General features: G+C 43.2%; 1 protein-coding gene across 2 annotated transcripts in view; it reads right to left on the bottom strand.

Annotated features, from left to right (window-relative positions):
- The window catches only part of LOC147318585 (plectin-like), a 130,338-nt gene extending 117,417 nt beyond the window's left edge, over positions 1-12,921 (bottom strand). For both annotated transcript variants that reach the window (XM_086310604.1, XM_086310605.1), the window contains exon 1: positions 12,726-12,921. In XM_086310604.1, coding sequence (XP_086166730.1) covers positions 12,726-12,915 — 190 coding nt within the window. In that variant the 5' untranslated portion in view covers positions 12,916-12,921. The remainder of the gene's footprint in view (positions 1-12,725) is intronic.
- Positions 12,922-13,197: the final 276 nt, after the last annotated feature.

Raw genomic sequence — 13,197 nt, 5'->3', positions numbered from 1 at the left:
CTTATATTTAGTATTTAGTACTTGCTTATCATGTCCCATCAGAGAAGTTGGGGCGCAGCCACAGAGCTTTTGGGGGTGTTCTGTGGAGTGCGCCAGCACATGCTTTGGATTCTGTGGGTGGATCAGACCTTCTGTAGATCTTTGAACACATTAGGAATTCAGAAAATAGAGCTTTTTTTGTGCAACGTTTCATTTCGTGTCTTTCAAAGTAACTTCCACATGAATGCCAGAACCCAAGGTTTGCACTCTAACAAGATGATCCATGTTATTCTCTTTACTAGTGTAGTTTTTTTTTTTATTTATGCCATCTTTAGAATGAGAGCCACTGTTGTGTGGCATTGATGGCAAACCAAATATCAGAAGAACAAACATTATTTTCCACATTAGTTTTTTTTTTTGTTTTTGTTTTTGTTTTTTTTTAAATAAAATAAAATAACATCCATTAAAAAAGTTAAATTCCTCCAAATATCTTTGAACCCAATCTGGCTGAATACTTCATCCTTCCTCATTAATTTAAAGAGGTTTCATATCTTGTTCTATAATGCCATACCTTAATCAGATTTCTACATTCAATACATTTAGTCCACGTCTACAGGACATAATCTCATAACAAAGACATTGTCGACCCTCTATGTGCTGCAGAAACACACTCCAGCTGGTAGCTGCTGTGTTTCAGCTGGTCTCTCAGAAAGTTGACACCTGCAACATGATGAATAAATACATTCAGTTGCAGTTGCAGTGCAGATATGCCCTTGACATCCACTGGGAACATAAACAGTCGGAGCAACCACTGAATATTCAACAAATGCCAAGACCAGCCGAGCCGATGACAGTCTGGACAAAAACGGAGTTAAAAGAAGAAAACAAAACAAATTTCCTTCCTATGCCAAAGCTTCATTTGTTACTTACATATTTCTTGTGTCAAAGGATAATAAAAATTCACACCGTGATTTGATTAATAGCTACGCAGGCTGTAGCATTAAAAATAATTGATAACAGCGATGACAGCAAACTGATGTCAACTAGCAGAGACATACTATGCACAGAAAATGAAGTAAGTTGCTGGGATCTAACAATGCTGTCTTGTTGAGCCGTTTTATGATGGAGAGCCTCATAAAAATGGAGGAAAGTGAACACTGTATCACACTTGCACTGTTTCCATGTTGGATTTTGCGTAGGAGTCTCCTGTAGCACAATGGTAGGGATGTGATGTAGGAAAAAGGAAAATCCCTGCAGCTCAGCCTGACTGTCAGACGTTTCTTTGGCCAAGGCCACACTGACATCAGCCAGGACACTTTCCTGGGAGGAAACGCGATAAGTTCACTCCAAACTCTTTGCTCTTGCAGCTGGAGAATTGCGACAGTGTGTGTGTGCGTCCGTGTCCTTTTCACTAGATCCAAAAGGAAATTTCATTATGCTTAACTCTTGCACTGTAAGTCTTCTGTATCTTCTGAAGAACACAGCTCACACACTGCCGTTTTTTTCCCTATAGTCATATTTTCTAGTCACTATTTTGATTAACATACAATGTATTCTTTTATTATTCTTGACAGTTTTTCACCATTAAAATATGAATTTTTAAATGTGTAAAAAAAAAATTGAGCAGCTGGCAGTCAGGTCATATTGCATAAATTATGTAATATCGCAGAAACACACACATTTTTGCTTTATCTTGAGTGCAAATTCCACTGTGGTTACTGACTTCCCAGAAATCCAAGAAGAGAAAAATATGATAACTGCAATTACAAATATGCTCGGCGAACACATACCAGCTAATATGTACTTGGCATAACCTCCTTTTAAAAAAGATTACGTATCTTAAAAAAACAGGGAGAGGTGCAACAGAAGGATGACATCAGCATATCCACTCTGAGATCCAACACAAAAAAAATGAAAGGAAGGCGAGATTAGACAGAAATTTTTTCACTATGACAGAAGTTAGTAGAATTTAATTTGGGGCTTTACAGTTGACATTAATATATGCATGTAATGAATGACTCAGTCAGACTTGTGATCATGTTAGATATTACTATGACATTAGATTTGAGTGTTTGGAAGTGGGGAGTGAGTGTCAACTACACGACTGCCAAGGCTAAACCTTTAACACATCAGCTACTATTAACGATCAGTGACGCTGGCTCTCATGACCTCATTCTCACACGCGCAGTGGTGACGCATAGAAGATAGTGTCTCACTCCGAACTTGCTAGATCATTCTAGCTCCCTGTCCACTCCCCAACAGTTGGACCACTTTATCTGGCTCCATGACATCTGTTTGTTTACTCAAGCTGCTACTTTTAAGAGCTGATAATCTGGTAATGTGAAGTCAAATAAGAGTTGAGGAAGGATATAGAAAAAGTATATGAACGTGTGTGTGTGTGTGTGTGTGTGTGTGTGTGTGTGTGTGTGTGTGTGTGTGTGTGTGTGTGCGTGTGTGTGTGTGTGTGTGTGTGTGTGTGTGGGTGGTCATGGGCGCCTGTGTGTAGTTTGTTTTCCAGATCTCCTTCAGAAATACCCGACAGGTGCACACAGGGGCCTGTGTGTCCAGTGTCCATTCTTTCATTTACACACACAAGCTTTCCACATCAGGAAATCTGAAACTGCAGTTGGATGTTTCAGTGTATGAACAGCTTAACCTGCACGTGGACGTTTTTATAATGTATACAGTGAATGCACTTGCATTTCACTTGATACTCTGCTTATTACTCAGAGTACAGAGTCTTTTGTCCTGTCTCCCTCCCATTTAGCCCAACCGGTTGTGGCAGATGGCTTCCCCTCCCTTAACCTGGTCTGCTGGAGTTAACTTGTGTTTCTCCTACAGCTCCGGACCGCAAAAAATGCGCGTGCTCTTTGTGAGCTCGTTCCCGGCTCGTAACCAGCGCATTCTGCCGTCGAGGGCGATCATTGGTTAAATGTGATCATGTGACTGATGCAAGCCAGATCCTTTTATTTAGCAAAACTATGATTAATAGTTAAATATTATTGTTGAGGGGCACAGACAGGACTCCGCACGCACACACACATAAAATAAATTAATTAATTAATTAAAAAAATTTAAAAGTTGCCTCAACAAAAGGGCACTTTGGGCACTCATCAGGAAAGGGGCGGGTGCTCAAGCCCCTCTAGCCCCCCCCCTCTGCACGTCCCTGGTCAAGGGGATTACCGAAGCACAGCTCACAGAAAAAGGAAAAAAAAACCATGGGGGAAACAAATAACACCTGGACTGTGCACACATGCACAGGCAGGAGTTTAATGCTGACCCACAGCTAGACTGATCGGTCTGGCTGTGGAATATGACACAAAACCCAACAGTAGTGTGGCAGCTCCTATTAAGGGAGAATTTATGGTCCATTTTAACTAAGCCAGGGCTTATCCTCTGTTAGATTTTGATGAACGGAAATGGTTTTGTCTGTAGAGACAAAAGAGCAAAATCTCACAATGCTTTCTGCCTTCATTGTATTGTAATAGTAGCCTTTCAAAGTAATTACTTGTACACTTGGGTATATTTATCTATATACTCTTATTATACAGTCTGTGAGGATGTGATCTTTAGTGTCTTTTCACTTTTGACTACTTTTGTCAGCTGATGATCACCAGGCTTGATGCTCTTCTCTGTCAGTTATCCAAGCCTGAAACAATTTGAGTATGGTGCAATCCGGGTGCAATGCTGCTGTTACGGTTGCCCAGTAAAACTGTGGGTAACAGACAATCATAGAAACAGGCCTGGCTCCCTCTTCTGGATATCCACAACAGAAACACATGTAATGCGCAGCAGTGGATCAGACATGCTGCTGTTGACTGCCCTGACCTTTTCAGCCCACCACGCTTTTCCATCATGGCTCATTCACAGAATCTGAAACTGATGGTGAGGAGCAGCATTCCTTCCCTAGAATGAGGAAGACCATGAAGGTCAAACGTTTAAAAAGAAGAAAAGTGTTTTGTCCGGAAGGGTCTCGAAATGAGAATGAAAGCATACTGTCTGGTGAAAAAGGCAGAGTTCTGTAATACCAGACACATAATGAACACACAATGTAGTTGATGCTATTTGAGACGGGTGTCGAATGAGAACCATTTTCCAGAAACAGTGACGACTCTTTAGTACGAGCAGGCCACCAGCTAGTTAACAGAAAGTGCCACCTGCTGGGGAAATGGGTTATAGCTGTCTGAAGGGAAGCCAATAGCTGTGTTCACACATGAGCAGGGAGCTACAGATGTAAGAATAGAGGACATTTAAGAAGCTATTGCAATCACAAGCTATTATAAAATCTGAGGAATACAATTAGGCACACAAAAGAGGCAGGCCAGCTCAGAGTGCCTTTCATAACTGAATCAGCTCAACAGTATAAAAATCCAAAGCTTATTATAATAAAATGTCAATGCATTCAGCTCGTATAAAATCCGCTACAGGGCAAGAGTCTGAGTATGTGTCTGGAGTAACTGTCAGCAGTACAAAAACAGCATTTGTTTGGAAGATGAGTCATACTTTTAAAGGCGCTTCTCTCACTTAATAAACAACATCGGGGGCTAAAAGATGACGTCAAAAGTGCCAAAAACTGAAGTTATTTGAATTGCGACTACACATTTGTTACAAAAGCGACAAATCTCTAAAACACCAAACATTACATCAGACATACACATGTTTACAGCATAGTACAAATACAGTTGGCCGTTACAGTTAACTTCTCTTTTGGTAAATGGTAAATGATGAATGCCCCTTTAAAATGTATTAAGTTGTGTTTAATTAAGTGGCTCCAGGTGGGTCCTGTTGTATTGCTTATAATGTTTGCACTCCGTGCTTACTGTCCCTTGTGGTCCACCGTAGTGGCAACGGGGAGTGTTTGTTTTCACGAAAGTGGGTGTGTTTTATGTTGAACTGAACGAGCGGCAATAAAGATAATGGTGGCTCACGAAGCAGAGTATGAACACGTTATTCATAAGTTTGAGACAGAACATTACATGGTGTCAGAGTAAATCGAACTAAACGCCCACTGACAGAGCGAAATGGATTCGTCGGGAGTTCCTGCACCACGGATGGACTGGGATTCAGCCAATCTTCCCGATGCCTGGCGGAGGTTCGTACAACATGTGAAGCTAATGTTTAGCGGCCCACTAAGCGGCAAGCCCGAGGAGACCCAGTGCAGCTATCTTCTTCTGTGGGTAGGAGAAAGAGGCAGGGACATTTATAACACATGGCAGCTATCGGATGAAGAAGCTAAAAAGCTGACCACATATCTCGACAGGTTTGAACAGTACCTCATGCCGAAAACAAACACCATTTTCGCCAGATACAAGTTTAATGAAAGACTCCAAGGTGAAGGGGAGTCATTTGAGCACTTTGTGACCGAGTTAAAGTTACTCGTCAAGCAGTGTGGCTATGTTAACAGTGATGAAATGGTCCGAGACAGGATTGTCTTCGCAACCAGTTTCCCACAAGTCAGAGAAAAGCTGCTGAGCCAAGGGTCAGATTTGACTCTAGAAAAAGCCATAGACATTGCACGCTCCTATGAGATCGCACGAGAGCAATTGAAAGCCATGGTTGACCCACACACTAGCCTGCAGGGAGCAGCGCCCGCGCATGCAGTATCCGCTAAGCGCCAGAGTACGCAGCAAAAAGATAGGAGGGCACCTCATTATAATAAGATGGGAAAAATGTGTGGAAGATGTGCACGAGCACACAGCCAGAAGGAGGAGTGTCCTGCAAAAGGGAAGAGGTGCAAAAACTGCAATAAAATGAACCACTTTGCCAAAGCATGCCGTTCACAAGCACCACACCAACCCAACCCAGTGTACTCTATTAACCCTGACACTCCAAGCGATGAAGCAGAGCTATTCATAGATTCCATAACAAAGTGCAACGAAGGGGAGGCCGATGAACAGGCTTACGCTGACGTTGAAGTAGGCTCACTGCATCACACCGTGAGTTTTAAGCTTGACACAGGAGCCACTGCTAACGTCATTCCTGCCCGATTGTTTAAGAAGTGTTTTAAGCAGGTTAGCTTGGCACCGCCCACACGCACACTATCTGGCTATGGAGGAGAAAAACTCAACATCAAAGGCACATGCCAGTTGAAGTGCAGGTGGAAAGACATTCACAAGATGCTGACTTTTGACATAGTAGACACTGCAGCACCCCCCATCTTAGGGTTGAGAGCATGCCTGGATCTAAACCTAGTCAAGCTGGTCATGTCAGTACAGATCACAAACGTCATGGAGGAGTTTGCCGATGTGTTCGAGGGCATAGGGAAATTCCCAGGAGAATGCGACTTACACATTGACCCAGACGCCATGCCCGTTGTGTGCCCCCCCCCCCCGGAGGATCCCTTTCACACTGCGGGAACGACTGAAACGGGAGTTGGATGACATGGAGAAAAACGGCATAATCATCAAAGTAAAAGAACCCACAGAATGGGTAAACGGACTGGTGGTCGCAGAGAAGCGTACTGGGAAGCTCAGAGTATGCCTCGATCCTCGCGAGTTAAACAAAGCCATCAAAAGACCTCATTACCCGCTTCCAACATTGGATGACATCACACCAAAGCTGGCAGGAGCACAGTACTTCAGTGTCATGGATGCTCGCTCAGGCTATTGGGCCATCCAACTAACCACCAAGTCATCGCTTCTCACCACCTTCAACACGACCTTTGGCAGGTACCGTTTTCTGCGCCTTCCTTTTGGGATAATATCAGCACAGGACATTTTCCAAAGGAAAATCGATGAGACGTATGAAGGGCTCAATGGAGTGGCAGCCATCGTGGATGACATCCTCGTGTTTGGCAGGACAAAGGAGGAACACGACGAGAACCTCCGTGCCATGCTTGAGCGCACACGGGAGCGAGGAGTACGTCTCAATCCAGAGAAATGTGTCATAGGCGCCACAGAAGTGAGTTACTTTGGACACAAACTCACCCGGGAGGGCATCCAGCCAGACCCAAAGAAACTGCAGGCCATAAAGGACATGCCACCTCCTGAGAATAAGAATGAGCTTGAGACAATCCTTGGAATGGCGAACTACCTGTCCAGATTCGCACCACGACTATCAGAGGTGAACGCACCGCTGCGTCAGCTGCTCAAACAAGACTCAGAGTTCATCTGGGATCAGACCCACGACAGAGTCTTCCAGCAAATGAAAGATCTCATAACCAGAGAACCAGGCCCCATACTGGCATACTACGACACGACCAAGGAGCTACGGCTACAGGTAGATGCATCGAAGTATGGTTTGGGAGCTGTGTTGATGCAGGACGGACACCCAATAGCATATGCTTCAAAGACACTGACCCCAACAGAAGTCAACTATGCACAGATCGAAAAAAAGAGCTCTTTGCAGTGCTGTTTGGATGCAAGCGTTTCCACACCTACATATACGGCAGGAGAGTCATCGTCGAGTCGGACCACAAGCCGTTGGAGCACATACTGAAGAAACCAATCTCTGTAGCCCCGGCTCGTCTGCAGCGCATGCTGTTACAGCTGCAGAGATACGACATAGAGATTGTGCACCGGCCCGGAAAAGACATACCTGTGGCCGACACACTGTCCAGGAAACCATTGCCCGACCAAGACAGCACGCTGAGTGAAGGCATGGAGGACCAGATCCACTCAGTGATAAACAGCCTCCCAGTAAGTGACAAAAAACTCTCAGAGATACAGGCTGCAACAGGATGCGACCCGCAGCTCACCCTGCTGAAGCAAATTGTGCAGGATGGCTGGCCTGAGGACAGAAAAAAATGCCCCAAAACCCTTTTGGACTTCTGGAATTTCAGAGATGAAATTTCACACTTCCATGGCATCATCTTCAAAGGTGACAAAATTATAGTGCCAATAGCCCTAAGGAACAACATGCTGGAGAGAATCCACACTGGGCACATGGGGATTGAGAGGAGTAAGCAGAGAGCAAGGGACGCCCTCTTCTGGCCAGGCATGGGCAAGGACATAGCTGCCACGGTGGAAAACTGTTCCATATGTCAGGAGAGGCGCGCGGCGAATTCCAAAGAACCTCTCATCCCACACCAGATCCCTGAGAGACCATGGCAGGCAGTGGCCTCAGATCTCTTCACATGGCGTGGACGGGACTACTTGGTAGTTGTGGACTATTACAGCCGCTACTTTGAGGTCGAAAGGCTATTCTCTACCACTGCAGGGTCCGTCATCAAAAAGCTCAAGGCCATATTCGCCAGACATGGTATACCAGAGAAGCTTATCTCAGATAACGGCCCACAGTACAGCTCTCGAGAGTTCAAGGATTTTGCAGTCACATGGGACTTTGTCCACACGACCTCAAGCCCTTTGTACCCGCAAAGCAACGGCCTCGCCGAAAGAACAGTCAAAACGGCCAAATCAGTTCTGGATAAAGCTCATGCTCGGGGAGTAGATCCCTACCTGTCCCTATTGGAGCAAAGGAACACGCCAGTCGATGGCTTCAGGTCACCCGCGCAGCTCCTCATGAGTCGACGTCTACGCTCAGTGCTTCCCATTACCGGATGCCACCTGGTACCTCGCATCATAAGCCCGACGGTTGTGCAAAAAACACGGATGGAAAGACAAGAGCATCAGAGGCGTTACTACAATCGCAGCGCCACACCACTACCGAAGCTGCAGCAGGGGGACCACATTCGCTTTCAGCACGAGTCCGGAGCCTGGAAACCGGCTGTCATCATCCGACCTGCAGAAACTGCCCGCTCTTTCGTGATCCGCACTGGCGAGGGACAGACTATACGGCGTAACCGACGGCACCTGAGAGGCGCCAAGGCGTCACCGGCACCTTCAGCACCAGCATCCGATCTGGTCACCCAGCCAGATGGTGCAGCTCAGCAACAAGCAGAGCCCCTGTCGCCATCTAGAGACACTAAAACGCCAACCATGGACACTAGCCCTGCACTGACCACCAGATCAGGACGAGTGGTCAAACCGAGGGTTATTCTTGACCTGTGATTGTAAAGGGTGTAGGCGGATCGCTGCCCTAAAAAAAAAAAAAAAAAAAAAAAAAAAAATGGAAACATGTCAAATGTCCATGTACTAATGAGTGCATATCCCGCATTGCATTGTTGGTGTTAGTTTTATGCCCCAGTAATTTTACACATGGCAGTGTTGAAAAACTGTTCCTTATCCTCATGTTCAGGATGTTCTATTTTGAAATGTATACCAGCTGTGTCACTGGCGGACATTTAAAAAAAAAAAAAGGGAGATGTTGTATTGCTTATAATGTTTGCACTCCGTGCTTACTGTCCCTTGTGGTCCACCGTAGTGGCAACGGGGAGTGTTTGTTTTCACGAAAGTGGGTGTGTTTTATGTTGAACTGAACGAGCGGCAATAAAGATAATGGTGGCTCACGAAGCAGAGTATGAACACGTTATTCATAAGTTTGAGACAGAACATTACAGGTCCCAGTGCTCAATTGTATTAAAGACCTCAAATTATTGGCTGGCTATTCAGTCTTTCTGGTAGAAAACATTTTGGCCAACCAAAATTAGTAAACATTTTAACATCATAGTGAATTTCAGATGAACCTTGCTAATTTAAGTAGCTAGCAGGCAAAAGCAGCATGTGGCAAATCTCCAGCTGTACGTTCTCATCCAAATATTTTTGAAAACTTTACATCACAACAACATACAGTGCATACACAACATAACAGTAGCTTCCACAAATTAATGGTGTAATGTACAGTAACAGTATGTACCAATAAACTGAAGGAAATGGGATGTGGATGACTCATGACTCAAAAACAAAATGTGGATGATTTTCCTGTAACGTAGGAGCTCGAAATTAGAATAGATCTTTATGCTTGTGTTCACATGCACTGATCATTTCCAAAGAAAATCGCTATATTAAACTGTAATGCGTGTGTGCATGAGAAAGAGATAGCAAGAGGATGTGAGTGGAAGAGAGATGGAGTCTGAGCCTAGCATCGTCTAAGCATCAGATCATAGCCACTCCAGAATAAATTATTGAAGAGTACTCTGCAGGGATGTTTGCCGTTTAAATACAGCTAGGGCTCTAAAAGCCAACAGCAAAACACACACACACACACACAATTCATGTGCAGTTCAGTTAGCAAAAACAAACTTGATCTGCTTAAAATAATACAATTAATTATAAAGGCTAATGAGATTTTAAATTTTTCACAATAGTCATTAATTTTTAATTACAAGAACAAGAAAACATTTAATACCATTTTCTATATTATAGTTTGGAAATGACAGAATGACAGAAAAATCACAAAATTAAGATACATAAATGCACAAATATTTTTAATAAAGATTAGATCAACCATCTAAACGCCATCCAAATGTATTTATTTCTTCTGCTTCTGGTGACTTGGCACCATATTTTTGCTTTCCATAAGGTACAGAAGGCGACCACTGTTTCTGTGTAGCAACTGGTAGACCTTTATTAGGTCCAACCTGGGACTTTAAAAAGTATTATGTTTCTCTTAAACACAAAAAATGTGCTTCCTGTTAAATGAACGCTTCCTATTTAGAAGATAATGTTGATAATGTTTGCTTCTTAGCTCCCACATTAACATTATAGTATTAGCCTTACATTATATAATAAGTTAGCATATGGCCAGTGTGAGTAACTGCTAATAGTAAATGGCTAATGTTAATGCATCCGCTGGACACATGTTTATTACCGGTTTAACACGTTAAAGTAAATGTGAGTATTAGTGACATCAAAATTCATCACAAAGACCGTGTTGTCAGTCTTTAAAATGCTTTGCTAAGTTTTTTATGCTACTAATTAATGTGTTCAGCTGCTAGTGACTGGGGGGGGCTGTGTGCACGCATGTTTCCAGCGGTGCCATGAGAAGTTGTCTGTCAGCTGGAGAAGGTGAATATGGCACTGTTTGTATCAATACTACTGCAAATGAGTACCTAACCCAATAGCAATTTTTAGTATTGATCAGTATCTGAGTATCATGTCTTCTGGAGTCAAATGTGAGGGCAGAATCCTTTGAAAACTCTCTTTTCCATATGGCTATATAATCATTCTATTTGGACCTGATCAGTGAAGAGTGCTCATCTTCCAACAAGAACTGTGCATAGTCTATTCTAATCCCCCTTCTAGGACAGGCCTGTACATCTGCATACAGTCAGGAAATCTGTAGCAGAACCTCGTCATTCATCAGAGCTTACTACAAAAGCTCAGCCTCACCCACGGGTGCTGATATTGCCTGACATGGCCTTCTGATTGCTGGAAAAAGAGACGTACAGGATGTGGATGTAGGCCTTTTGTAGACCTGCATGCACATCCTGAGTTATACAAACTTCCTCCTAGACAGGAGCACAATTTTCCAAAACTCGATCACAGACGTATTGTGTTCAATCAAAGACTTGTGCTAAGCTGGCACACTGAAAATTAGTATATTCTGTGCTACATTAAACCGGGTTTTATCCTTGTTGTGCTGTCTGCTTTGGTGATTGAGGATGAGCATTCCCTGCCCTTTTTTCAGAAGGGCAGGGAATGCATAGTAGGAGTGAAACAAGAGGAGTGTTACATCCTGCCCATATAGCAATGACTGAAGCTCAAGGAAGGCGCTTGTATGTGCCTGTTTTTCACTGACATTTTATAAAGTACAGTTATTTCTCGTTGCCATGTGTACATTTACTAACATTAATTCGTTACTTAAGGAATCCAGCAGTCAATATTTCAGGCCACAATATAGGTGGCACTTTATGCAGAGCGCTGAAGATGACAAACTGTCTACACTTTGTCATCTTCCATGCTCTGCCCAGAGTGCAAACAAGAATATTCCCACAGAGGACAATGGCTCTGACATAATTAACGCAGGCTTTCTGTACTGCTTTTCATAAATAGAAGAGTCAACATGATGAATAATGTTCTTTCTTTGCTGGTTCTAAGGTTTGACATTTAAAAAGGATAGGCGGCCTGGCATCCACTACATCCACTGGTACACACATGGAAGAAGTCACATGCTCCACATTACTCCCGTAAAATCACTAATTTTTTATTCATTGCTGCACATCTGTTCCACAGTCATAATGATCTGTTGTTGCATATGATTTGTGTATTTGTGTTCACTACACTGAATGCCAGTTGTATTGATTTCTTGGTATATTGTTATGTGTTACAGCCTCTGCTACCTCTTGGCCAGGTTTCACTTGAAAAGAGATTTTAATCTCAAAGAGGCTTTTACCTGGATAAATAAATACATACATAAATAAATAATAGTAATAATAACATTATTAATGCGACTGCAGCATAGTATTGAGTTCTTAATGCATTTAAAACTGAATTGAAACACCAGACCATTATTATTTAATAGCTCCATATTGAAAATAAAATATTTCATGTGGAGTTCAGTTTTAATGACCTCTGACATCCAACTTGGCGTTGTTAGCTAACAGCAGGCTAACTTTTCAGTGCCAACATATAGCAGAATGGACAGTCAGAAAGACTATAAGCAACACATAGCTGTTTTGGAGCTCTGAGTGCTAGTCGCTCTTCACTTGCTCTAAATCACATGACATACAGGTATAAGAATAAAAGCTTATGGGGAAAACAGGTGGAGTGCAAAGGAAATTAGCACTAGCATATTCATATTGGGTTAGCTTAACTACTACAAGGCTTCATTAGCTAGCCTTTTCAGTTTTCCATGTCAATATGTCTGTAACAACTGAAATACAAGATTTAAGTTTGTTTTAAATGTCTGCTTTAAATAAGTAAGCACTCTTTCACGTGCATAGATATAACTCTGTTTAGTCCCCCTACCTGCAATGCGAATTACAGCCCTGTCAGCTGGATCCAGGACCTCCGCTGTGGCGGATTTGGAGCGTTTGACTCTCTGGTGTTTGGACAAGTTCCAGGGCAGGGTGTCTCCAAGAAAGGGGACGCCACTCTTCTCTTCATAGCTTTCCTCCAGTGGGGTTCGATCCCTACGTCTGTCTTTACGGGTCGCCATCACCCACTTAAGAAAGAGATGGATAGGCTTAGTTAGGGACTGATTGCATGAAGGTGCACACATAATCAGAATAAATGTTTTGCTACGTTTACACTCAAATATTAGCACACCACCAGTGGTCAGCTATTTTCTTCTCTGTGCTGACCGACCTCAGCATACTAACATTTAACTGCCACCCAAATGTATAACAAGATTAAACTCAGGTCGCCTAATGTTCGAGTGCTATAAAAATGCAAACTGCACGGCCAGACACACCATGTACTTTGTGGAATACTATCAGTG

The sequence above is a fragment of the Aulonocara sp. 'chitande type north' Nkhata Bay genome, linkage group LG11 (genome assembly GCF_057382095.1).
Source record: "Aulonocara sp. 'chitande type north' Nkhata Bay isolate Kocher_YH1m ecotype deep benthic linkage group LG11, A_spYH_male_GT1.1, whole genome shotgun sequence".
Lineage (NCBI taxonomy): Eukaryota > Metazoa > Chordata > Actinopteri > Cichliformes > Cichlidae > Aulonocara > Aulonocara sp. 'chitande type north' Nkhata Bay.
The sequence above is the reverse complement of the archived record's forward strand: the minus strand, read 5'-3'. Positions and strand labels throughout refer to the sequence as shown.